At 46.4% G+C, this 25,457-nt stretch overlaps 1 protein-coding gene across 1 annotated transcript in view; it reads right to left on the reverse strand.

Moving 5' to 3' along the window:
* The window catches only part of LOC102397781 (aryl hydrocarbon receptor-like), a 51,206-nt gene that overhangs the window by 20,964 nt on the left and 4,785 nt on the right, over positions 1-25,457 (reverse strand). Inside the window, 2 exon segments of the mRNA XM_045165357.1 lie at positions 10,817-10,935; positions 20,950-21,137. Coding sequence (XP_045021292.1) covers positions 10,817-10,935; positions 20,950-21,137 — 307 coding nt within the window.

Here is a 25,457-nt window from a genome sequence, read left to right on the forward strand (position 1 = left end):
ATGTCTGCAGCCTCACAGCTGAGCATGACATTTCCACATTACTCTCCCCACTGTGAATCTTAGATGGTCCCAGATGCTGCTTAAGCATTCTGTTACATTTTCCTTGGTCTAATTCAGTCTCCTGTTCTCTTAGATGACTGTTTCACACCCCTCTCTCTCCCCTCACATCTCTGACACCTCCTTGCCTGCCATCACGTTCAGCCTTGTTACTTTGCACTGAAAATAAAGAGCAGTGGGAAGAGGACTTCTACAGGGTCCCACCGCCCTGCAACCTGAGTTTGCATGCTCAGTCACTCAGCATCTGACTCTCTGCAACCCCATGGACTGTAGCCTGCCAGGCTCCTCTGTCCATGGGATTTCCCAGGCAAGAATACTGGAGTGGGTTGCCATTTTCTACTCTAGGGGATCTTCCCAACCCATGGATCAAACCTGCATCCCCTGGATGCAGGATTTTTTACCACTGCACCCCCTGGGGGTCTCACAATGTATGTTTATCTGGTTCCATAAGCTTTGCTTTTCTGCTGGTTAAAATGGGTGAACTCTTCAGCTTGCAAACCAAGCCCAGCCCCTCCACTCACTGATACACTAGATCCCACCCCCCATCACTTGGGCAATAAAACAATGTGGAAATACGTCTTAATGCACCACTATTCCTAGTCACATGGATTGGTGGAACAAAAATTCAAACAATTAAGCAGTTATTACAGAAAATCCTGGAGTATGAAGTCAAGTGGGCCTTAGGAAGCATTACTATGAACAAAGCTAGTGGAAGTGATCGAATTCCATCTATTTCAAATCCTAAAAGATGATACTTTTACAGTGCTGCACTCAATATGACAGCAAATTTGGAAAACTCAGCTGTGGCCACAGGACTAGAAAAGGTCAGTTTTCAGTCCAATCCCAAAGAAAGGCAATGCCAAAGAATGTTCATACTACCATACAATTGCGCTCATTTCACACGCTAGCAAGGTAACGCTCACAACCTTTCAAGCTAGGCTTCAACAGTATGTGAACCAAGAACTTCCAGATGTACAAGCTGGATTTAGAAAGGGCAGAGGAACCAGGAATCAAATTGCCAACATTCTTTGGATCATAGAGAAAGCAAGAGAATTTCAGAAAAATGTCTACTTATGCTTCATTGCAGGGAAGGAAATGGCAACCCACTCCAGTGTTCTTGCCTGGAGAATCCCAGGGATGGGGGAGCCTGGTGGGCTGCTGTTTATGGGGTCACACAGAGTCGGACACAACTGAAGTGACTTAGTAGTAGTAGTATGCTTCATTGACAATGCTAAAGCCTTTGACTGTGTGGATCACAACAAACTGTGGAAAATTCTTCAAGAGATAGGTATATGAGATCACCTTACTTGTCTCCTAAGAAACCTGTATGGAGGTCGAGAAGCAATAGTTAGAACTGGACGTGGAACAATGGACTGGTTCAAAATTGGGAAAGGAGTACGTCAAGATTATATACTGTCGCTCTGCTTATTTAACTTATATACAGAGTACATCATGCAAAATGCTGGGCTGGATGAATCACAAGCTGAAATCAAGATTGCCAGGAGAAATATCAGCAACCTCAGATATGCAAGTAATACCACTTTAATGGCAGAAAGGAAGAGGAACTAAAGGCCTCTTGTTGAGAATAAAAGAGGAGAGTGAAAAAGCTGGCTTAAAACTCAACATTAAAAAACTAAGATCGTGGCATCTGGTCCCATGATATCCCTATCTCTTTTCTAAGAATTTTCCAGTTTGTTGTGACCCACACAGTCAAAGCTTTTAGTACAGTCGTTGAAGCAAAAGTAGATGTTTTTCTGGAATTCCCTTGCTTTCTCTATGATCCAACAAATGTTGGCAATTTGATTCCTGGTTCCTCTGCCTTCTCTAAACCCAGCTTGTACATCTGGAAGTTCTCGGTTCACATATTGCTAAAGTCTAGCTTGAAGAATTTTGAGCATAACCTTGAGTTGAATCCTTTCCAGGAGCAGGATTTTGCTGTTTTGAGGCTTATTCTGACTCCAGGCTTTTTCTAAGCTGTCTGTTTCCCTGATTTTCTCTGTTAAACTTTAGCTGTTCTACAATTTCACCCCTCTGAATTGGTAACTATCAAAATTACCATCATTTTTGAGAGTGCCATTATACTGAACTTCCCCAAGCTCGGTTCCAAACTAATTTAGTCCCTTTAGGGAGAGCTTCAGAACTCCCTATTCTTATGGCCTATTTCTCTCCAGAGCCCCTTTACTGGAGCTGGGACCATGGGTGGTGGCCACTTCTCTGGAATTATATCTTTTCTCTATGAGTGAGTCTTAGGCAAGGATGGTAATCTCTGATCATCTTGACTAGACCGTTTGAGTATGGATCCTCCCCACAAAAAGGGAAATGAGTTGGGGAAATTTTCAGTCTGCCATTCCTGTGACAGACTTTCTACCCTATAAATGGGGCCTTGATGTGGGAAGGGAAGCCCAGGATTTTTGGCCATACTTTCTTGGAACAGAGCTTTGGCAAAATGAGCTGGGGTGATGCGAGCTGACAGAAGCCTGCCACTCCTAGGGTGAAACCACAACCATAGATTGGGAACTGGGGGGAGAAGGAGCCTTATCTTACTGGCTGCATGCATCCAGAGTAGAGCCTCTGCACACTGAACTGGGGCCAGAGGGCCATCTGCCAAGCTCTTCCCACTGCCAGTCTAGAAGTCCCAATTCTCCACACACAACCAAAGAAACAGAGAAAACATCAGTTATTCTATTTGGATGGCATCAGATTTTTACCATTTATTATTTTTTATATTTTATGCCTGGTCTTACTTCATCATTTCCTTGTCTAGTGTATTTTTAGAAAAAGAGAATTATTTAAATTTGACTTGTTCTTGAATGCCAAACATCTTAAAGGGCACCTAAAAAATGTCAAATATTTATTCAGCAACTGAAACAAGTTTTTTTCCTTCAGCAACTGAAACTGATTCTTACTGGCAGTCATTTAAAATGTTATTAAATATGAAGCTGTGATGGTTCATTTTTATGTATCAACTTGGCTAGGTATGGTGCCCAAGAGTTTGGTCAAATACTAATCTAGATGTTGCTGTGAAAGTATTCATTTTTGAGATGTGAGAGTGAAAGTCGCTCAGCCCTGTCTGACTCTTTGTGACCCCATGGACTGTAGTCCATGGAATTTTCCAGGCCAGAGTACTGGAGTGGGTAGCCTTTCCCTTCTCCAGGGGATCTTCCCAGTCCAGGGATCAAACTCAGGTCTCCCGCATTGCAGGCAGATTCTTTACCAGCTGAGCCACCAGGGAAGCCCAAGAATACTGGCGTGGGTAGCCTATCCCTTCTCCAGTGGATCCTCCCGACCCAGGAATCAAACTGGGGTCTCCTGTATTACAGGTGGATTCTTTACCAACTGAGCTATCAGGGAAGCCCCTTTGAGATGTGAATAACATTTAAATAAATGGACTCTGAGTAACACGGATTGCCTTCCATAATGTGGGTGGGTCACATCCAGTTAGTTAAAGGACTTAAAGGAAAAAGTTTGAGATCCCTAAGAAAAAATTCTGCTTTCAGAATTTTTGGACTTCAGCCTTTGGACTGAAGATTGCAACATTAACTTTTGCTTGGGTCTATAAGCTTCTAGCCTTCCTGCTAATTTCAGATTTGCTACACCCCACATTCACATGAACCAATTTCTTAAAATCTTTCTCTCTCTCTCTCTTCACACACACACACACACACACACACACACCCACACACACACACACACACATCCTACTGGTTCTGTTTCTCTGGGGAATCGTGATTAATACAGAATTTTGGTAATTTTCAATTAAACAAACTAATTTAAAACTATTCTTTAGGCACCTTATTTCAAGAGACTTTTGGTTAAAATTCCTATGTTAAAGGTATAGATACAAAGCAGTTCAAATTCGCTACAAAGTAAAGTGATCATTGTAATCAACCATCATAAGTCCAGCATTTATGGTAACATTTTGACAGTTTTTGTAGCAGGTCTTTTTTTAAGTTTTTTAAAGTATGAAGTATTAAAAAAAAATAGTACTCTTGAGAGAGTCTTTCCTAGGCAGGTTGATAGGGAGTCTAGGGGTCCCCAAGGAGAGAGGGGTCTGGAATTCTCAAGTAGGAAGAAAGGACAAACTTTTTTTCTTTCTCCACATTTCTTAGGATTATATAACAATAATGTATCCTGCCTAAGGACAGTCTTGGATTAAACCTCCTGGCTAATTCTGTTATCTTAAAATGTAAATTATGGGAGTAGGTCTGGTGAGGTCTTTACAACCTCCAGACATTCTTTGGAGTATATAACTTCATTGCTAACACTATCAAGTGGGTACTCTTTCTGCCCCCTTCTGATGCCTATGTCAGAAGCTTTCTCTATCTCCTTTATGCTTTAATAAAACTTTATTACACAAAAGCTCTGAGCGATCAAGCCTTGTCTCTGGCCCCGGATTGAATTCTTCTCCTCCGGGGGCCAAGAATCCTGGTGTATTCGCATGATTCAACAACAACCTTTCATCTTGGGGGCTCGTCCGGGATCCTTCAGGACAAGGTAAGGATGCTTGGAGCTTTAGTTCTTTGTTCTCTTAGCGAACACGTTTTCTGCTGTGCTTTACTAACTGTACGGTGTGCTTCTGTGAATGAATGGCATGCCCTGCGTGAAGCAAGTAAGGAGCCCTGCTCTGCGGTTCCACGGTGATCTCATAGGGCTTATGGCAGAAACCTGTCAGGGCGTTATACTGACCTGCCAATGGCAATAGGCACCCAATGTCTCCTTCGGGAACTGACCAGAAATGGGCAAAGCATGTGGACTGAACTCTCCTTTTTTGGTCAAACTTTTAGGTCTCTTTGACCATTTCATAACTCCTTGGGAATTAGAAGTACTAACCTAATCTATCGGATCATAGACTTTCAAGGGACTTGTGATCTATACTGTTATTGTGTACTGTGGCTTAGGTCCCAAACTTGGATTGGTATTCAAGAAAGCACCTAGCCTGGCTAGGAATCAAAGGTTCGGAAGCTAGATGGAGCTCTAGCTCCCAGAACATCTCAGAGGTTAAAGGTTACTCAGATTGGGACTGCGATGGGTTTTTTTTCTTTGGTAACTCCGGCTCTTAGTGGATCAGAGGAGGCTATTATACTGGTGTGGTGATGCTTAGAAAGAACATCTCAGTTTTATGTTCGTGTCGATCTTATTGTAGTCAGGAAATACTCAGGGTCGTGCACAGGCACTCAGGTGATGAATGTTTTCCACAGCGGTCTTAGCTTGGGAGGCATTCCGGAAGGTTACTCTGATTCACCCCGGGTGACATCAGAGGCAAGCAAGGTTAAGGGTGAAGAGCTGGACGTCAAGTAGGGATGCTATCAAGTCTACCCCTGGTACATCCCTATCCCATCTCGGTGGTAGAACTGGGAGGGACGAGTATGGCGCCTGCGTCGGTAAGGGACAGACTAAGTCTGACCAGGAAGGAAAAGCTTTTGGTATAACATCTGTCTATACCCCCATCTAGAGCAGGGAGGGACGCCTTGGGTAGAAAAATGGCGCTGGTCGCTTTTTTTCTCTTACAGATGGGAGCTAACAATTCCAGCTTCACTCCTTTGAACTGTATCCTGAAAAACTGGGATAGATTTGATCCCCAGGGCTTAAAGAAGACACACCTGGTCTTCCTATGTGATACTGCATGGCCACGGTATCCACTGGAGGATGGCGAACGGTGGCCAGTTGGAGGGTCTCTTAAGTATAATACTGTTCTACAATTAGACCGGTTCTGTAAGGAACAAGGGAAATGGGTAGAAGTAGCATATGTGTTGCCCTTTTTCTCTCTGAGAAATATGCCAGACTTATGTCCTAAGGGTATAGATTTGGGCATGAAACCTTCAGCTCCCTCCTGTCCTCTTACTTTGCCCCCATACCTGGGACTCCAAACTGGGATTCAAACTGCCCACATGGAGGTCCAAACAACTCCTGTCTCAGTACGACCTCAGACTACTCTGGTTTTGGTAGAAACTCAGACCATCGAAGTAAGAGATGAGATGGAGGACAGGAGACAAAGAGAAGAGGAAAAACAGGTTTCTCCAATCTATCCCTGGGATCATATGTGCAGAGCAGCCAGAGAGACTGAGGAACAGCCACACAAGCTGTTGCCTCTTTATGAAACACCCACCGGGAGAAATAATCAGTCTGTGAGGGTTAATAAGCCTTTCTCTTATCAAGAAATACAAAGAATCAAGGAGGATCTGGGAGACTATTTAGAGGACCCAGAAAAATATATTAGAGCTTTTAAAGGTGTTACTCTGCTTTATGACCTCACTTGGAAGGATGTGATGTATATCTTGGGACAAACGCTGACTCCTGAGTCAAAGACTCGAGTTTTGGGAAAAGCGGTTGATTATGGAGATGAATGGCTTGGTAATGAATCAGTAGGGAAGAGGGAGAACGAGATAGCGGCCCTCCCCACTGGGAATCAGGCGGTCCCAACTATAGAACCAGACTGGGATTACAACACAGCTAAAGGAAGATGGGATCAGAATCATTTTGTTAGATGTATTCTTGAAGGACTTAGGCAGGCGCGTTCTAAGCCTTTAAACTATGGCAAATTGGCAGATATAGAACAGGAGGAGAAGGAAGCTCCTGGTAAATTCCTAGATAGACTGAGAGAAGGCCTTTGCAGATTCACTGAGATTGATCCTGAAAGTGAAGAGGGAAAAGTGATCTTAAAGGATAGCTTTCTCACTCAGTCGGCTCCAGATATCCGCGGTAAGCTATTAAAATGGGCGTATGGACCAAATCAGTCTTTAGATACTCTGTTACAACTGGCTCAGACAGTCCATTATGGTAGGGAATATGAGGAAAAGAAAGAAATGCAAAAAAAGACAAAGGAAAAGGCTGAAGCCTTCGCCATGGCTATGAAAAACGTTCTTAAACAGCCTGAGAAAAATGCCCAGAGGGACGCAGGTGAAAAGGGATGGGCTTGCTATTACTGTGGAAAGGAGGGGCACCTCAAGCGGGATTGCCCTCAGGCATCTAAGCCGCCCCCAGCTCCACGTCCGGTCTGCAAAGGACCACACTGGAAGAGAGACTGCCCCCAGAGGCGTAGGTCTCCAGGGTTGGACTCTCAAGACAATCAGGACTGAAGGTGCCCGGGGGTCCCCACACAAGCTTCTTGTCCTAATTACACCTGAGGAACCCCGGGTATTAATAATTGTGGGGGGGCCAATCGTCGATTTCCTTTTAGATACTGGGGCAACTTATTCTGTGCTTACTGAAGCCCCTGGCCCACTTTCTTCCCCATCCGCTTCCGTAATGGGACTGTCTGGACGAACCAAAAGGTATTATTTCAGTTATTCTTTATCTTGCAACTGGGATTCTGTGCTGTTTTCACACGAGTTTCTGATCGTGCCAGAATCTCCCTCACCCCTTTTGGGAAGGGATATACTGAGCAAGGTCCATGCCTCTGTTTTCGTGAATATGGAGCCCTTCCTTTCTCTCCCTTTAGTTGAACAAAATGTAAATCCTAGAGTATGGGCTGATGGAAAATCTGTGGGTCAAGCACAAAATGCTATTCCTGTAGTTGTTAAGCTCAAAGACCTGCACGTATTTCCACATAAGAAGCAGTATCCACTGAAACCTGAAGTTAAGGAAGGGTTAAAACCCATCATCGAAAATTTAAAGGAGCAGGGACTATTAATTCCCTGTAGCAGTCCTTGCAACATTCCTATTTTGGGTATAAAGAAATCGAATGGTAAATGGAGACTAGTTTAAGATTTACGAATAATAAATGAGGCTGTAGTTCCTTTACACCCCGTGGTGCCTAATCCTTATACTCTATTGTCTTAAATTCCTGAACGGGCCAAATATTTCTCAGTAATTGATTTAAAGGATGCCTTCTATTCAGTGCCTTTGGCGGGAGAAAGTCAATTTCTATTTGCCTTTGAAGACCCTACGCAGCCAGCTTCTCAGTTAACCTGGACAGTTTTGCCCCAGGGATTTCGTGACAGTCCTCACTTATTCGGACAAAGTTTGTCACGGGATCTACAAAACTTTAATAGCTCTGAAGCAGTGGTGTTACAATATGTAAATGATATTTTGCTCTGTGCCGAGACAGAGAAAGCTTGTTTGCGAGCCTCAGAAGATTTCTTAAACTTTCTGGCAGGCTGTGGTTACAAGGCATCAAGAGAAAAGGCTCAGCTTTGTCAACAGTCGGTTAGATATCTGGGCCTAATCATATCAGAAGGAACTAGGGCCACAGGCCCTGAGAGAATTAAACCTGTACTAAATCACCCCCTACCTATGACTTTAAGACAATTGAGAGGATTTTTGGGAATCACAGGTTACTGTTGCATTTGGATTCTGGGTTATGAGGAACTTGCCCGGCCTTTATATAAACTTATAGCTGAAACTCAGCAGGCCCAAACCGACAAACAGAAACTCAAAAGGCTTTTAAGGTTCTTCAGGCTGCTCTCCTGCAAGCTCCAGCTCTGAGCTTGCCCACAGGGTCAGAATTTAATTTGTTTGTCACTGAAAGAAAAGGTGTGGCATTGGGAGTTTTGACACAACCCCGAGGGCCTCACCAGCAACCTATTGCTTATCTAAGCAGAGAATTAGATGTAGTTTCACGTGGGTGGCCCCACTGCCTAAGAGTAATTGGGGCAGCGGCTTTATTAGCACCTGAAGCTTTAAAAATAATTAATGGACGAAACCTTACTGTACTGACTTCTCACGATGTGAGTGGAATCTTAAATTCTAAGGTTAATATTTGGAGGACAGACAGTAGGCTTCTTAAGTATCAGTCATTGTTGTTAGAAGGACCAGTAACTAAGCTTAAAGTTTGTGGAAATCTAAATCCTGCCACTTTCCTTCCTGAGAAGGAAAATGAAACACCTGATCACGATTGTTCTCAATTCCTAACTTGAAACTATGCAGCTCGGGAGGATCTAATGGATACCCCATTAGACAATCCTGATATGGAAATATTTACAGATGGCAGTTCTTTTGTTGAGGATGGAAAACGTAAAGCAGGTTACACCGCCGTGACTGCTGAACAGGTTTTGGAGGCAAAATCTCTCCCCCAGGGAATGAGTGCTCAGTTAGCGGAGCTTGTGGCTCTGACCCGAGCTCTAGAGTTAAGCAAAGGGCAGCGGATGGGCCTGATAATCTATGTGAGTCTACTTCTGCTGACTCCAAAAATCCTGAATCTGCCGTTGGATCCTCAAGACAATGTCTTCCTGTCCTGGGCTCACTCCTACGCTGCATTCCACAATCGGTCTAAATGCTGGGTCTGCGGAGCGCTGCCCTCTTCATCAGTGGAAGGCTTCCCGTGGTGGACATCCCCACTACAAGGAAAAGACTTTCTCCAAGTCTGTGAATACCTTCGACAACAATCACCTGCGACGCCTCTTCTTCATCTGATGACATCTACCAACCCTAAGATGGACTGGTGCAACACTTTGCACTTTACCTATGGACATAATGTGACTTTTAATTTCGATTTTAACTTGTTTTAATGACTATGTTGCCTGCATCTGTAATTGTATAACTGGATTTGTTTCTAGCCGCTTGAAAGCTTTTAAGTTACAAATGATTGCTCAAACTTCTGCTACTGTTGCAACTTCCTCCAGCTACTATTTGGGGTCCCTGGATCAGAGATCCTCAATATGAGGATTAGGAGAATATGTTGCCTCACCAATTTAGGGACAACGCCCCTTGTCAGCTCAGAAGCAGTTATGGAACGAGAACGACACCCCTTTTCCCTAGGCAACATAATTCTCCTAAAAGAAAAGGGGGGAATGAGAGAGTCATTTCCTAGGCAGGTTGATAGGGAGTCTAGGGGTCCCCAAGGAGAGAGGGGTCTGGAATTCTCAAGGAGGAAGAAAGGACAAACTTTTTTTCTTTCTCCACATTCCTTAGGATTATATAACAATAATGTATCCTGCCTAAGGACAGTCTTTGGATTAAAACTTCTGGCTAATTCTGTTATCTTAAAATGTAAATTATGGGAGTAGGTCTGATGAGGTCTTTACAACCTCCAGACAGTCTTTGGAATATATAACTTCATTGTTAACACTAGCAAGTGGGTACTCTTTCTGCCCCCTTCTGATGCCTATGTCAGAAGCTTTCTCTATCTCCTTTATGCTTTAATAAAACTTTATTACACAAAAGCTCTGAGCGATCAAGCCTCGTCTCTGGCCCCGGATTGAATTCTTCTCCTCCGGGGGCCAAGAATCCTGGTGTATTCGCGTGATTCAACAACAACCTTTCACCCTTCAGTGGAGAGAATAAGTGACTTTTAAGACTCTAAGATAGAGTGACTGTCCTGAGGGAGAAGGCAATGGCAACCCACTCCAGTACTCTTGCCTGGACTGTGCTGAGATTGAATCCTCAGCAGATAAATAAGCCAACACCATATAAGTAAGGATGCAGTGATCTCTTCTTCCCTGAAGAAGAGGCCCAACTGCTTCTGTGGCTGGTTGTCCAGGGCCCTGCATGTTCTCCATGCTCAGGGCCTAAAAAGCTCAGATGGAGAACACCTCTTGGGGAGAGGCACCCACACTTGACTAGCAAGTGGCCACCAGGGCCTGGCATCCATGGTTCCCAGCTCTTCCTGCCCCTGTGTGACTCCCACCCACATGCAGTATGAGTATAGAACTGTCCAAAATGGAAAACTAGATATAGAACACTCAAACAGGATTTTGACACAATAATTAAAGACAACTTCAACAAGAGCTGAAACAAAGTGTTTTCTGGAAAACTCTGGAGCTTGATTCTGTTATGATTCATAACCTCTGATAGAAAGTATAGATGTCAATTCATACAATACCTGAAGAAGCAAGTCTCCTTCAGAAAACAATTCTCCATGGACCTGTGCAAAAGGGTGCTGTCTTCTGGGGTTCATGGATGGGTCAGCAGAGTAGTCCACACTGCCGTCCTTTAGGGTGGCTGAGAAAGAGAACAGGTGTTATGAAGATGTTCTGTCCACCTGGGACAGACAGGAGAACCCAGGTGACCCTGGTTCTCAGCTCAGAATGGCAGATGCAGCTCTGTCCCCTGGCACCTTGCGCTCTTCCCCAAAGGCTCCTGTGAGAGTGGCCATGTAATTAAAACCTGCCCCTCCACCTGGGAATAGGGCGTCATTTCACTCTTTGTTTGAACAGTTCTTATTGAAAGCTTCTCTGCAGGCAAAGCATTCATTCAATTCCAAATGCTGCCTCCTCTGAGGAAGACTCACCATTTCTCCTGATGAAAGTTACTTGCTCCTCCGTCTCCTAGCAGTACACAGGTGTCGTGTGCTGTTTCTGCCTGACCCATCAGACCAGGCTGGAGCAACCGACACAGCCTGTGATAGGAAGCTGCCTTTGCTTCATCACCTCCACCCATCTTGGTCTGAAACACCAGCTCTCACTGGACCAAGACACCAGCCTCCTCACTGATCTCCCTACTTCTACTTTTGTCCCAGGCAATCAAGCCTCTGAGCAGCAGCTGATGTAGCATCTCTTGCACTTACACAGCACATGATGCCACTTCCCTGCTCAGAAGCATCCAAAAGCTTCACATCACAGGGAAAAATCATAATCCTGACCATGATGTATCAGTTTGATTTTGAGTAACTGGAGTTAGCAAGGAAACAGCTTCCCTGTACAGTCTCGGAGGTTGTAGGCAGGACCGTGCACAGCTGTGTTCCATGACGCTTCCTGGGACCGGCTCCTTGGAGCTTGCCCTCTGCCCTTCTGGGCCCCAGCCTTTTCACTGTTTTCAGAACAGTCCATGCCCCTGTGCCAGGAGCCCTTCAGGTACTGCCCTCTGCCAGAGGGCTCCTCCGTCACGTGCCGTATGGGCTCAGCTGTCCTCAAGTGGCCTCCCGCTCCACAGTGTTGATCAGCAGCACCTGCCACTCTGCCCTGGCCCCTCAGCAGCCCCGCTGAACCTGCATCTGATGTCTTATTGTGCATCTGTCTCTGAAGTCACAGTCGTGTCCTCCACTCCTAACCTCTGTGCTGATAGGTCTTTGCTCCCCGTGAGCCCCAGCACCTGCAGAAGAGCCCAGAGTGTGACGTGCCTTCACGTGCTCTGCAGGGTGAGGTGGGCAGACAGATGTCACATGCTGGGCCTTTATCCTGGCATTGCCAAGGGCTGAGATCATTGTCATGTTTGTGCGCAAGGAAAGCAACAGGACTTGGGTTCGGGGATCACAGGCAAGGGAAGAAGCAGGTTCCCTGGACAGGCCTCAGGGGTTGGGGGTCACTTCTCTGTCCTTGTCCTCTATTCCACAAATCTAAGGTGAGTGTCTTCCAACCATAAATTCCAAACCCCATTTCCCTGTATCTGTAAAACAAAAAGAACATGGCCCCACGAGGTACACAGGTATATCCATTCTATACAAACCACCCTGAATTCTAGCAGTGTGCCAGAAAAATGAGCCAAGGTTTTTTTCATTTCACATTTCTTGGTGTTCTCTTTAAGTAAGACTGACTGTATGAGTCCCAGAGATATTTAGCTGGGTAAACACAAGATTTATTACTAATGCAGATAAGGAGGTAATTTCACGATTTATTTGACAATGAATGACTCTTCAGTGCAAACTCTGGAAACTCCTCCCCTTAGAATCATCAGTAATATTGGTGACTGTATTTTTTTTATCTCAAAGATGAAGTCTGAAAACAAAAAAGCCTTTTCTAAAAAACCCTATTGGACCAGCACATGCGTAAGTAGTGGAACAGTGTCTGACATTAGAAACACAGGTCGGCACTTGCCTCATAAACAAGTCATCCTTTAGTTTACACAGAGAACAGCATCACATGTGAACTTCTAAAGTCTTCGGGAAAGTGGCCAAGACGCACTAGCAAGCTCGTTAAAAGTCCTCAGGAAGAGGGCTTTCCTTTTGTCACATGGACTTGGCCACAGTACACCAACACAACAGCTTGTGGACATCAGAGCAACACGGACTGATACAAACTCAGTCCATGGTCTGTATAGAATGGAGCTGTGTACCTCATGGGGTTGTGTTCTCTTTGTTTTTACAGATACAGGGAAATAGGGTTTGGAATTTATGGTTGGAAGGTACTCACCTTGGATTTGTGAAATAGAGGACAAGCACAGAGAAAAGGTGACCCCCAAACCCTGGGGTCTGTCCAGGGCAGCTGCTCCTTCCCTTGCCTGTGACCCCCGAACCCAAGTCCTATTAGAGGCAGGACGAATGGCTGCAGTGTTCCCCAGACTCTGGAGACAGTTTTTGCAATCAAGGGATTTAAGGCTCAAAATGCCCCCTAGTCCAGGTATCACTGTGTTATGTTACATACGTTAGTGTTATTCCTCAGGGACACGAGCTTCCTGAAGGAGGGAAACCTGGCCCCCGTAGATAAGCCCCCTCCCCACCCTTCTTTTTCCTCTGTTGCTCTCATTAAGCTTCTTCCAGCCAAAGAGTCAACACATTCCTCTTTGTCTACAAACTTAATGTCTTGACAAATGTATTTTTTTCCTTCCTCAAACCTCTTGAAGGAAAAGCACCTGCAGTTGGGTAAGACAAACTACTATTAAGATGTCTGGCTTTCGTTGACCAGCTATTTCACTCAAGCCCCCAGATGTTTTCCTTCCATTCCTCTCAAATGTTTACCAAAGACGGGCTGTGCTTAAGGCTGCATGAAGAATACGGGAATGGTGAGAGAGGCACTTTTGGGCTCGGAGGTGGGGGGTAGAAAGCACCACCTGAAGCACTGTGGCCTGAGGTGCTCCATCCAGCAGGAGGGGCCCTCAGCTCCAGGATGTCTTCCTGGAAGAAACAGCATGTGGAACAGCCCTTGAAGGATGGGCAAGATGCCGACAGCCAGTGCTTTCCATCAGAGCTCACCCCAGGATGTCCCCAAAGGCACAGCTTGTGTGCACCTCCCCGCCATGCACTCAGGGTCCCGTTCCTCATCACGGAGCCCAGAACCTTCCTCCTGTCCCAGTCTCTGAGGCCATACATCCTGAAGGGGCTGAAAGGCTGCTCCCATTTCCATGCTTTTGTCTCCAGGTGAGTCCCACCCCAGCCCAAGGTCTTGCCAGTCCTTCCCAAGGAGACTCAGGCTGTTGCCTGCAAACATTGCAGGAAGCGAGAGAGGAATACAAATCCGAACTGTAGGAAGGGGCCTTGAAGACACGTCTGTCTGGTGAACTGCACTTAGCACCTTTCAGATTTCAGGAAATACAGGGAAAAGCAAGATGAAAATCCAAAAGCCACAGAGAGATCTTATGATTCAGTGTTTTGGTAGCATTTTCTTTTTAGTAACAATAAGAGGTGGTGACAGGCTGTTAACACTGGTGCAGAAACCATCCTTCACTGGGGTGACTCAGGCCATCCCAAAGCCCCCAAACCCCTGTGCTCTGGCTGAGGATTCAGGGTGGTGGCTCATGTCACTCAAAGAGGGAACTGCTGGAGAGCAGTGACGGCAGGGACTGAAAAGAGCGGGAAACTCGGTCCTGAGGGGTCAGCTGAGCAGCTGCATATCACACGCTCTGCTTCAGGATGTTCAGAAAAAAGGAAAGTGTGTCCTGGTCAAGAAACAATGGAAGCGTGGAGGGACTTGAGGAGAGGATGTCACAGGCAACGAGAGGCAGAGTAGACACACCATGGAGGAGACGCCAGGGTCTTGGGTCACAGGAACACACAAGATTCCAGCCTCTCAGAACACACACCGATCTCATGAGTCCCCTAGCAGAGCAGAAGCCCTCAGTGATGCTCCAAGCCTCTACTTTCAAGGAATGGACCACCACCTCTATGTCTGTAGTGAACACCTCTTCAGAAATATTTGATAAGAAAAAAGATCCAAAGATTAAAAATAAATAAACATGTTTAATGATCTCATTGGCACAGCTCTTGTTCAAGGAAAGCATCTTACAGCCACAAAAATACCTATTAAGTGATATGGCTCTGATTCTTGGAAAGAAATCCAAAGGCTGTTGAAGCTGCCTGTGCTTGTCCAGACCAGCATCAGAGATGGAGCGGCCTTGAGAAACAGCTGGGTCTAGCTTGAAATCAGAAGAAAGTCATTTGTTTGAAGAGGTCTGTGTGTCATTTTAGTATTTAGCAACTCAACAACAAACAAACAGCCTTCTTTGTCATCACAGAGTCCAGTGGAGACCAGGGGTATCCCTACCCGAGAGCTCTGGGCCAGGACCCCTGCAGCATCCCTGGGTCAGATGTTGCTGGTTGACTGGGAGGATAAAGGTGTGGGAGGGAGGAATTCTGCAGAAGGAATTCCATGCTCCAGGAGCCTTGCACCAAGGAGTCCTGAGAAATACGACTTTCTTCTCTTCAAAGTGAGACATCTGGGCAGGCTTCAGGCTGGCAGGGGTCCAGAGTGCCCACACCCTCTGATTCTACACACACCCCTTCTCAGGCTCCTTAGCCTCCTGCCATGCTGAGGGGTAATGTGCTTGCCCACCAGGCAGGGCAGCCCCAGCAGGCCATCCCCCAGGTTCCCAGAGGGGTATGAGCAGTGGGCTCCTGTTCAGCCATGTGCTTTTCCCATCTCTCCAGCAGAACCTCCTCACATGCTTTCTCTACACAACAGTGGGCCCCAGAGAGTCCAAGACCCAGGTGATGCCCACCCAGTCTCCTCCAGCTCAAGTTCACGGTGTCATACTAATTCCTTCTGTGGCGGAAGAGGCTCTGCCCAGTGCGGAGCTGGCTGGGCCCTAGCTCTGTCTCTTGCTGCTCTGCCACCTTTGGTGTATCCTTGACCTCTCTGAGGTCATCTTTCCTCATCTGACTGGAGTATGGTGACAGGGTACCACAGTCAGATACCTACACAGAAGGCCTGGCTTAGAGAGGATGCTCAGAAATGGCACTTCTTTCTCATGGATGCTGAGTCACAGAGAAAGAGTAAGAAACCGGAGTGGTGAGCATGTATCAGGTAACAAGGGTTAACCTTTAGTAGTGACATTGTTGGCACATGGCGCTTCTGGAGGTGGGGGCACAGGGAAATGCCCCCTGAAGCAGGTGGACACATCTACTCCATTTACTGACCATCCAGTGGCTGGACAGAGAAATGGCACGAGGGCAGGAGGTACTGAGGGTGGGAGAGAAAGATCACGGTTGACACAACATGGTCAGAATAAATCACAATATTCCCAGAGCCACACAGATCTTGAGTCAAAGCCCATTAGGTCAACTTCAGACTTTAGGTCAGCGACTGCATTAGAGAGGTCGGAAGAAGAACTGTGCCAGTGGGGGAGCTCTCCTTGTGCTGGAAGGCAGCTCCCCTTGTGCTGGGAGGGGTGCCACAGGAACGTGAAGAGGCTCTGCTCACACCCCTTGCTCCTGGGAAGCTCTGCACTCTGCCAGCTTCTGGAGCCTTGGGGCAGGGTCGTGGGAGGGGAGTAGGGAGTAAGTGGAGGGAAATCCCCCAGCCACGTCCAAGCAGATGGTTGCTCTGCAGTCCTGGTCTGCAGAGCCTCTCCTGGCATCTCCAGAGTCCCTGGGGGGATGAGTGCCTGTCTAATTGCAGGACTAGAGGTCCAGGCCCATCTTAGCTTTTATTGTTGCCACTTCTCAAGTAACCAGTGAAAGGCCGGGTATGGACCCTCGCTGCTCAAGGTGTGGTCTGGAGCTGGGCCCTGAGAGCCTGTCTGAGATACAGGTACAAAGCCAACCCCCCACACTCCCGCAGTGACTGCAATCTGTCCCACGGGCAAGTGCATGTCACAGTCTGGGGCACCGTGTGCACTTGGCCTGCTGCCCTGCTCTGCTGCCTGCCTTCCCACCTCCGGGGCTTTGCCCGCTCCTCACTGCCCACCTGGTGGACAGTCTTGGCAGGAGGGACCACCTTTGGGGTCCCTTCCTCTCTGCTCCCAGTGAACAAGTCTCCTCATTGCTGGTCCCAGTCTGGGACTGAGTTGACATCTGCCGAGAGCGGTTGGAGTTGTGGTTTCTGCTACTGGCAGCCCAGAGTGTCCTGACTGAAATGCACCTACTGATTATTATTGTTCAGCTGTTAAGTCATGTCTGATTCTTTGCAACAGCCTAGACTGCAGCACACCAGGCTCCCTGTCCTTCAGTATTGCCCAGAGTTAGCTCAAACTCAGATCCATTGAATCGGTGATGCCATCCAACTATCTTATGTTCTGCTGCCCTCTTCTCCTCTTGCCCTCAGTTTTTTCCCTAGCATCAGGGTCTTTTTGAATAAGTCAGCTCTTCACATCAGGTGGCCAAAGTATTGGAGCTTCAGCTTCAGCATCAGGCCTTCCAATCTATATTCAGAGTTGACTTCCCTTAGGACTGTTGGTTTGATCTCCTTGCAGTCCAAGGGACTCTCAAGAGTCTTATCCAGCACCACAATTCAAAAGCATCTATTCTTTGGTGCTCAGCTTTCTTTATAGTCTAACTCTCACATCCATACCTGACTACTGGAAAAACCATAGCTTTGACCAGACAGACCTTTGTCGGCAAAGTGATGTCTCTGCTTTTTAATACACTGTCTAGGTTTGTCAAAGTTTTCCTTCCAAGGAGCAAGCGTCTTTTAAATTCATAGTTGCAATCACCATCCATGGTGATTTTGGAAAACAAAATCTGTCATTGTTTCCACTTTTTCCTCTTCTATTTTCCATGAAGTGATGGTACTGGATGCCATGATCTTAGTTGTTTGAATGGTGAGTTTTAAGCCAGGTTTTTCACTCTCCTCTTTCACCTTCATCAAGAAGCTCTTTAGTTCCTCTTCGCTTTCTGCCATTAGAGTGCTATCATTTGCATACCTGAGGTTGTTGATATTTTCCCCAGCAATCTTGATTCCAGCTTGTGCTTCATCCAGCCTGGCATTTAGCATGATGTACTCTGCATCTAAGTTAAATAAACAGGGTGACAATATACAGCCTTGACGAACTCCTTTCCCAGTTTGGAACCAGTCCGTTGTTCCATGTCTGGTTCTAACTGTTGCTTCTTGACCTGCCTACAGGTTTTTCAAGATGCAGGTAAGGTGGTCTGATATTTCCATCTTTTAAAGAATTTTCCACAGTTTGTTGTGATCCACACAGTCAAAGGCTTTAGCATAGTCAGTGAGGCAGAACTAGATGTTTTTCTGGAATTCTCTTGCTTTCTCTATAATCTGATGAATATTGGCAATTTGATTCCTGGTTCCTCTGCATCTTCTAAACCCAGCTTGTACATCTGGAAGTTCTTGGTTCACATACTGTTGAAGCCTGACTTGGAGAATTTTGAGCATTACTTTGCTAGCATCTGAAATGAGTGCAATTGTATGGTAGTTTGAACATTCCTTGACTCTGCCCTTCCTTGGAACTGAAATGAAAACTGACCTTTTCCAGTCCTGTGGCCACTGCTGAGTTTTCCAAATTTGCTGATATATTGAGTGAAACACTTTCATAGTATCATCTTTTAGGATTTGAAACAGCTCAGCTGAAATTCCATCACCTCCACTAGCTTTGTTTGTAGTGATGCTTCCTAATGCCCACTTGACTTCACATTCCAGGATGTCTGGCTCTAGGTGAGTTACCACTCCCCTGTGGTTACCCTGGTCATTAGGACATTTTTTTTTGTATAGTTCTTCTGTGTGCTCCTGCCACCTCTTCTTAATTTCTTTTGCCCCTGTTAGGTCCTTACTTTTTCTGTCCTGTATCGTGCCCATCCTTACATGAAATATTCCCTTGATATCTCCAATTTTCTTGAAGAGATCTCTAGTCTTTCCCATTCTGTTGTTTTCCCCTCTCGCTATAACAAGGCCATGATCCATGAAGAGGTTCTCTTTGTTTCCTGGACAGTAAATGATGAAGGCAAACTAGCCTCTGCCCTTTCAGGCATCTTGGGAGGAACACAAGGACAGTCACAGAATCTTCTTGACTGGATGGCCAGAGCCATCAAGGATGTCACAAAAGGCCAGGAGGCAGGGGAGGAGGAGAAGAGGAGGAAGGAGGGGACCCAGTGGGGAGGAGAGGAGGGCAGGGGACTCTGGGGGTGCTGGTGTAAGGCAGGGGATGAAGATGGGAGGTCGCAGCCATGAGTGGTCTGGAGGTGGGGGACAGGAGAAAGGCCAGGCGAGGCCTTGAAGGGCAGACTTTTACATTATCCAGAATGGAAAAGATGGTCCTAGCCCCCAGTCTCAGGCCATGGCAGGAGGCTGCTAGGCCGTTAGAGTGGCAGCCAAGTGGACTGCATGGCTGGGATGGGCCAGGACCCAGTGGACAGTGGCATGTCCTCAGAGGAGCCCCGGTAGGTGTGGATCCTGGGTTCAGCCCTCCTGCCCTCTTGAGGGTCCAGCAGGAGTGAGCACTGTTTTCCCAAGCTGGCTCCTGAGGTGACACACGTCTCTCCCAGATGCTCCACTCCTGCCTGGATGGGAAACGGCTGTCCCCTCACCATTCGGATGAGGGACCCAGAGGAAGAATGTGCAGTTAGTGGGAGAGCCAGGACCTGGACACAGCTCTGAGCAGACCAGATTTGGCCTGGGGTAAAGACCACAGTGTCTCACGTGAAAACAACACATGACCCTGTGAAGAAAGCAGCTCTCCAGGGCAGCCCAAGGACACACAGGCACATTTTCCTTCAGGCTGACTCATGGGGAGGTCAGACCCAGGGCAGAGGTTGGGTCTGCCACTGTTGGCAGCCTGCCAGCACAGCTGAGTGGGTGAGGACAATCTCCCATGCTCCTTGGCCCCTGCTGGGGATGTCTGGAGGTGGACAGGCCCTGGCACTACAGCCTGGGGATGGAGAGAGGTGAGCAGAAGGCAAGACATTCAGGGCCTTCATGTTCTGAGAGGGCTGGGCCCTCTGCCTCCCTCCCTACAAAGAAGTCCAGCCCTCTTGGAATTCACGTGACATGAAATGAGCCAACTTAAACTAGCAGTCCAGTGGCATTTAGCACATTGGAAACACTGTGCAGCCACCACCCCATCTAGTTCCCAAACACTGTCAGCACCAAAGTGAGACCCAGTACCTCCTCAGTAACGCCTGCAGCCCTGCCCCAGCCCGTGGCCACCACCTCAAAGGTGTGTGACCATGCTGGGGACATTATTGTACAGCATTAAACACTTACTCCCTGGAGGAGGAAATGGCAACCCACTCCAGTATTCTTGCCTGGAGAATCCCATGGACTGGGGAGCCTGGCAGGCTATAGTCCATGGGGTTGCAAAGAGTCAGACACAACTTAGCAACTATACAGAAACAGTTACCACTGCATTTTGGGTAAAGTTTCCTAATTCTCAGTGAATTATCAGAGTCAACTAGATCTAATCAATTTTTGAATTTCTCTTTTGAGCAGTTGTAAAAATTTATAACACATCACCCTGTCCGAGACTCTTCTGTTCATTCTCCCAGAACCTGGCTCTCAGAGTTTGAAGGGCACACGTTCTCCTCCAGAGGACATGGGAACAGCAACCTCGTCTGTGCTCACCCACGTCACCCGATCCCTGGAACACAAGTTTCATTTGCAGGAAGGGGTTAAGACCACCTCGTCGTTCAGCAACAGCGCACAGAAGTGAATGGGCAGTGGCTCCAGGAGCAGGACATGTGCCCACCACGTGATAGAGAAGTTTAGAAGAGGAAGTTTCCCAGAAGACAAGAAAAAAATATCCCGCTTTCAGAAGAATGAGCCCTTCTTTCTGAGCCAAAGTTCTGCAAGGTGGTGGAACACTTGGGTTCTCACAAGAAATGACAAAGCAAAGGAAGGAAAGAAGACGGGTGTCCACTCAGGCTGCTGTGCAGAAGACAGCTAGGCGGGGACCCTGCGTGGCTCTTCTGTGGGCAGCCTGAGAGGTGACGTGGAGCCTGGGATTCGCACGTCAGGTTGGGCACTGACACATCTGTGTTCTGGTTCACCCATCACACCTGTGTTGGGCATGGTACCTCCCACCTCTGTCTGAGATTCAAAAGCAATGACGTAGCTTTTGCCTGGACAGAAGGTTAACCCCAAGTGCTGGTGTCCACGGCCTCCGCTCACGTCTTGTCTTGGAATCACAGCTGCCACCTACCTGTGAAGTAGCTCTTCACCTTCAGGTAGCCCACGATCAGCCTGAGGACGGAGAGCTTGTCAAGTTGGGCTCGCACATCCTCCAGGAAGGGCAGCAAGCTGCTGAGTTTGCCTAGCTCTTGATTGAGGCGGTCCCGGTGTTGTTTAGAAGGGTTGGACTTAGCACCCTCTGGAGGTTGTGGCCTAGGACTTGCAGAAAGAGAAAAGTGGTCATCGTCCCATCCTCCTCTGCAATTTATTTAAAAAACAAGCAAACAATATTTATTGGAGTGTAGGTGACTGACAATGTTGTGTTAGTTTCAAATGTACAGCAAAATGAATCAGTTACAAATGTATATATATCCACTCTTTTTTAGATTCTATTAGGTCATTAGAGTGTTGAGTAGAGTTTCTTGTGTATAAAGTTATCTTCTTTATGTACAGTTGTATGTATATCTCCCAGTTTATCCCTTCCCTTTGCAATTTCACTTCTGTATTACTCATGAGACTCCTGGAATTCTAAAATCCCTGGAGTTTCTGAGGCAGGAGCCCTGTCTATAGTTTTAGCTTCTGTTGGTCTATGAAGCCCTGTTGCAGCTCTGCCCACTGCCTTCCTGGCTGTGGACCTTGGTCACAGACGGGGCTGTCTCACACAGTGCAGCAGGTTAGACCTGGTTGCCCTCAGAGCACCAGGCCTGATGCTTTGATTATTCGTCCTTCCTCATTTCCCATGGCCTGACACATTTGCATTCATATTAAGTTAGGAAATCTCTATATTGCAATCAACACAGAGAAGATGGAAATTATAACTTATTAATAATTGAGCCACACACACAAGTGTATAGTCTGTATCTGTATCTATCAATATGTAGACTTTCTTTGCACACACACACCCCAGATCAAAATATAATCAAATTGCTGAAAACCAGTGATGGAGAGAAAGGTCTTAAAAGCAGCCAGTGGAAAAACACAGATTATACACAGATGAATAAAGAGAATGGATGCGGGCTTTCACCAGGAAGCACGTGCTCCAGAAGGCAACGCCCTGGGAGCAGGAGACAACCCAGAATCCCAATCTGGAGAAGGTCCTTCAAAAGAGAGGGCAAAGTAAAGACATTCTCGGACAAACAAAACTGTAAAGAATGTATCTACAGAATATCTGAGCTATAATAAGTACTAAAGAATAGCTTAAGCTGGAGGAAAATGTTACTAGACAAAAATGTGGATCTACGTGAAAGAATGAACAATGTTGCTGCTGATAAAAAGAGGTTAAGAACTAGGCAAATTTCATTTGAAAGATATTTGACTGCTCAAAGAAAAATTAGTAGTGTTGCTTGTGGGGTAGAAGTGAAACGTATCAAAACAACAGCACAAAGACTGGGACAGGAGACATCAGGTTACTGAGGGAGGTGTGTACAACACCCATGGAGGTATTTAGTAATTTACATTTAAACCTTATGGCAACGGCTGAAAAATAAAGTACAGCTGATAAGGCACAAAAAGACTTGAAGTGCTAACGGTATTAACTCCGGAGGAAGAAAGGAAAGAGGACAATTATCAAAGCACGGCGGACAGAGATGACTTTACCACATTGAATCTTAACCTTTCTACTAGCCTTGTATCGGGTCTATTTGCTACTGTGACTGTATATTTACCTTTACCAAAAAGATTTTTCCTTTTGTAACTTTCATATTTCTTGTTGTGTCCTTTGCTGTTCTGTTTGGAGAAGCCCTTTTCACATTTCTTACAAAACTGGTTTGATGGTGCAGAGCTCTTAGTTTCTGCTAGTCTGTAAACTTTTGATCTCTCCATCCAATCCAAATGAGAGCCTTGCCACATTGAATATAGGTCTTTCCCTTTCATGATTTTAGCTATATTGTGCCACTCCCTTCTGGTTTGCAGGGTTTCTGCTGAAAAAGTCAACTAATAACCTCATGACGGTTCCTTGTATGTTACTTGTTGCTTTTCCCTTCTGCTTTTAATAGTCCCTATATTTAACTTTTGCCTTTTTAAGTACAGGATATCTTGGCATGGTCTTGTTTGGGTTGATCTTGTTTGGGACTCTCTGAGCCTCCTGAACTTGAATATTTCTCTCTTTTTGCAGGTTAGGGAAGTTTTCAGCTATTATGCTTTCACATGTGTTCTCTGCCCCTTATTCTCTCTTTTCTCCTTTCAGTACCCCTATAATGTGAATGTTAGTACCCTTGATGTTGTCCCAGAAGTCTCTTAAATTGTCCTCACTTCTTTTACTCTTTTCTTCTTTTTTTCTGTTCAGCTTCAGTGATTTCTACTACTCTGTCTTCCAGTTCATTGATCTGTCCCCTGTATCATATGATCTACTGTTGATTACTTCTAGTGTATTTTTTATTTCAGTTATTGTATTCTTCATCTCTCTTTCTTCTTTATATTTTCTAATCCTTTGTTAAAATTCTTAACTTCTCTTTTATTTTTCTCCCCAGTTCTTTGACCATCTTTGATCAATACCTTGAACTCTTCAACAGGCAGATTTTTCATCTCCATTTCACTTCCACTGAACTTTCATTGTCCAAAGCTCAGAGTAAAATACAGATGACCTGTTTCTAGCTCCTGTGACAAGCTTACAAGGCTGAGTTCTTTCATTTTGAATAGATTCCTTGGTCACCTCATGTTTTCAGTTTTGTGTATTTCATAAGTTGGTTATGTTTGCTGACCTTGAATAAGTGGCCTTTTGCAGGAGATGCTCTATGTGTCCCAGCGGTGCACTCCCCTCTGGCCCAGGGATACCCGCGATGGGCTGCATGGGTCCTTCTGTTGCGGTGGGCTATGTGGGAGGCCTGGGAGACTTGGCTGGTCCCCCATCTGGTTGACAATCCCTGCTTTGTGTTGAGGCTGCTGGCCCCTGGGGGTGGGCCTGGGTCATGAGGCTGTTGGCTGCAGAGACTCTGGGGGCCCTGGAGCTGCTGCTGGCCCACTGGCATGTGGAGTTAGATTCTGAGACTCCTGGATCTAGTGTCCACCTGCTGGTAGGCTGGGCTGATTCCTGACACAGCTGGCTCTGGGGTCTGGAGTATCCCAAAGATGGTGTTGGTACTCTGGTGGGTGCGTCCAGATCCTAGGGCAGCTGGTTGAGGGTCCAAGGTGCCCCACCATTGAAGTTAGTCTGCTGGTGGGTGGGCTGTGTCCTATGCAGCAGGCTTATCCTGAGGCTCCCAGGACTGGTTCCAACACGCTGGTGTGTGGGACTGCTCCTAGCACTAATAAGCTAGAAGGAGTACAAGTACATTAAGACAGCCTGCTTATTTAACTTTTATGCAGAGTACATCATGAGAAATGCTGGGCTGGAAGAAGCACAAGCTGGAATCAAGATTGCCGGGAGAAATATCAATAACCTCAGATATGCAGATGACACCACCCTTATGGCAGAAAGTGAAGAAGAACTAAAGAGCCTCTTGATGAATGTGAAAGTGGAGAGTGAAGAAGTTGGCTTAAAGCTCAACATTCAGAAAACTAAGATCATGGCATCTGGTCCCATCACTTCATGGCAAATAAATGGGGAAACAGTGGAAACAGTGTCAGACTTTATTTTTTTGGGCTCCAAAATCACTGCAGATGGTGATTGCAGCCATGAAATTAAAAGACACTTACTCCCTGGAAGGAAAGTTATGACCAACCTAGATAGAATATTGAAAAGCAGAGACATTACTTTGCCAACAAAGGTCCGTCTAGTCAAGGCTATGGTTTTTCCAGTGGTCATGTATGGATGTGAGAGTTGGACTGTGAAGAAAGCTGAGTGCCGAAGAATTGATGGTTTTGAACTGTGGTGTTGGAGAAGACTCTTGAGAGTCCCTTGGACAGCAAGGAGGTCCAACTTGACCGTTCTAAAGGAGATCAGTCCTGGGTGTTCTTTGGAAGGAATGATGCTAAAGCTGAAACTCCAGTACTTTGGCCACCTCATGTGAAGAGTTGACTCATTGGAGAAGACTCTGATGCTGGGAGGGATTGGGGGCAGGAGGAAAAGGGGACGACAGAGGGTGAGATGGCTGGATGGCATCACTGACTTGATGGACATGAGTTTGAGTGAACTCTGGGAGTTGGTGATGGACAGGGAGGCCTGGCGTGCTGCAATTCATGGGGTCACGAAGAGTCGGACACGACTGAGCTGAACTGAAGACAAGTACAACGGTACTTGTCAGTACCAGTGGTAGAGCAAACTCCCGCAAATGGCTCTCCCCCTGTCTGTGTCCCCAGGGTGAGCTGCAGTTGCTTCCTGTCTCTCCAGGAGACTCTCTAAGATCAGCAGGTGGGTCTGAGCCAGTGTCCTTTCAAATGACTGCTTCTGTCCAGGGTCCTGGAATGCACAAGACTTTCTGTACACCCTTTGAGAGTGGGGTCTCTGTTTTCTATAGCCCTCTGGCTCTCCTGAAAGCAAACCCTGCTGGCCTTCAAAGCCAAACTTCTGGAGGCTTGTCTGCCCAGTGCAGGAGCCCCAGGACTCCTCACTCCTTAGGGAGAACCTCTTGCAACTGTAATTATCCTCCCATAGGTGAGTTG

Source organism: Bubalus bubalis, chromosome 1, assembly GCF_019923935.1.
Source record: "Bubalus bubalis isolate 160015118507 breed Murrah chromosome 1, NDDB_SH_1, whole genome shotgun sequence".
Classification (NCBI taxonomy): Eukaryota; Metazoa; Chordata; class Mammalia; order Artiodactyla; family Bovidae; genus Bubalus; species Bubalus bubalis.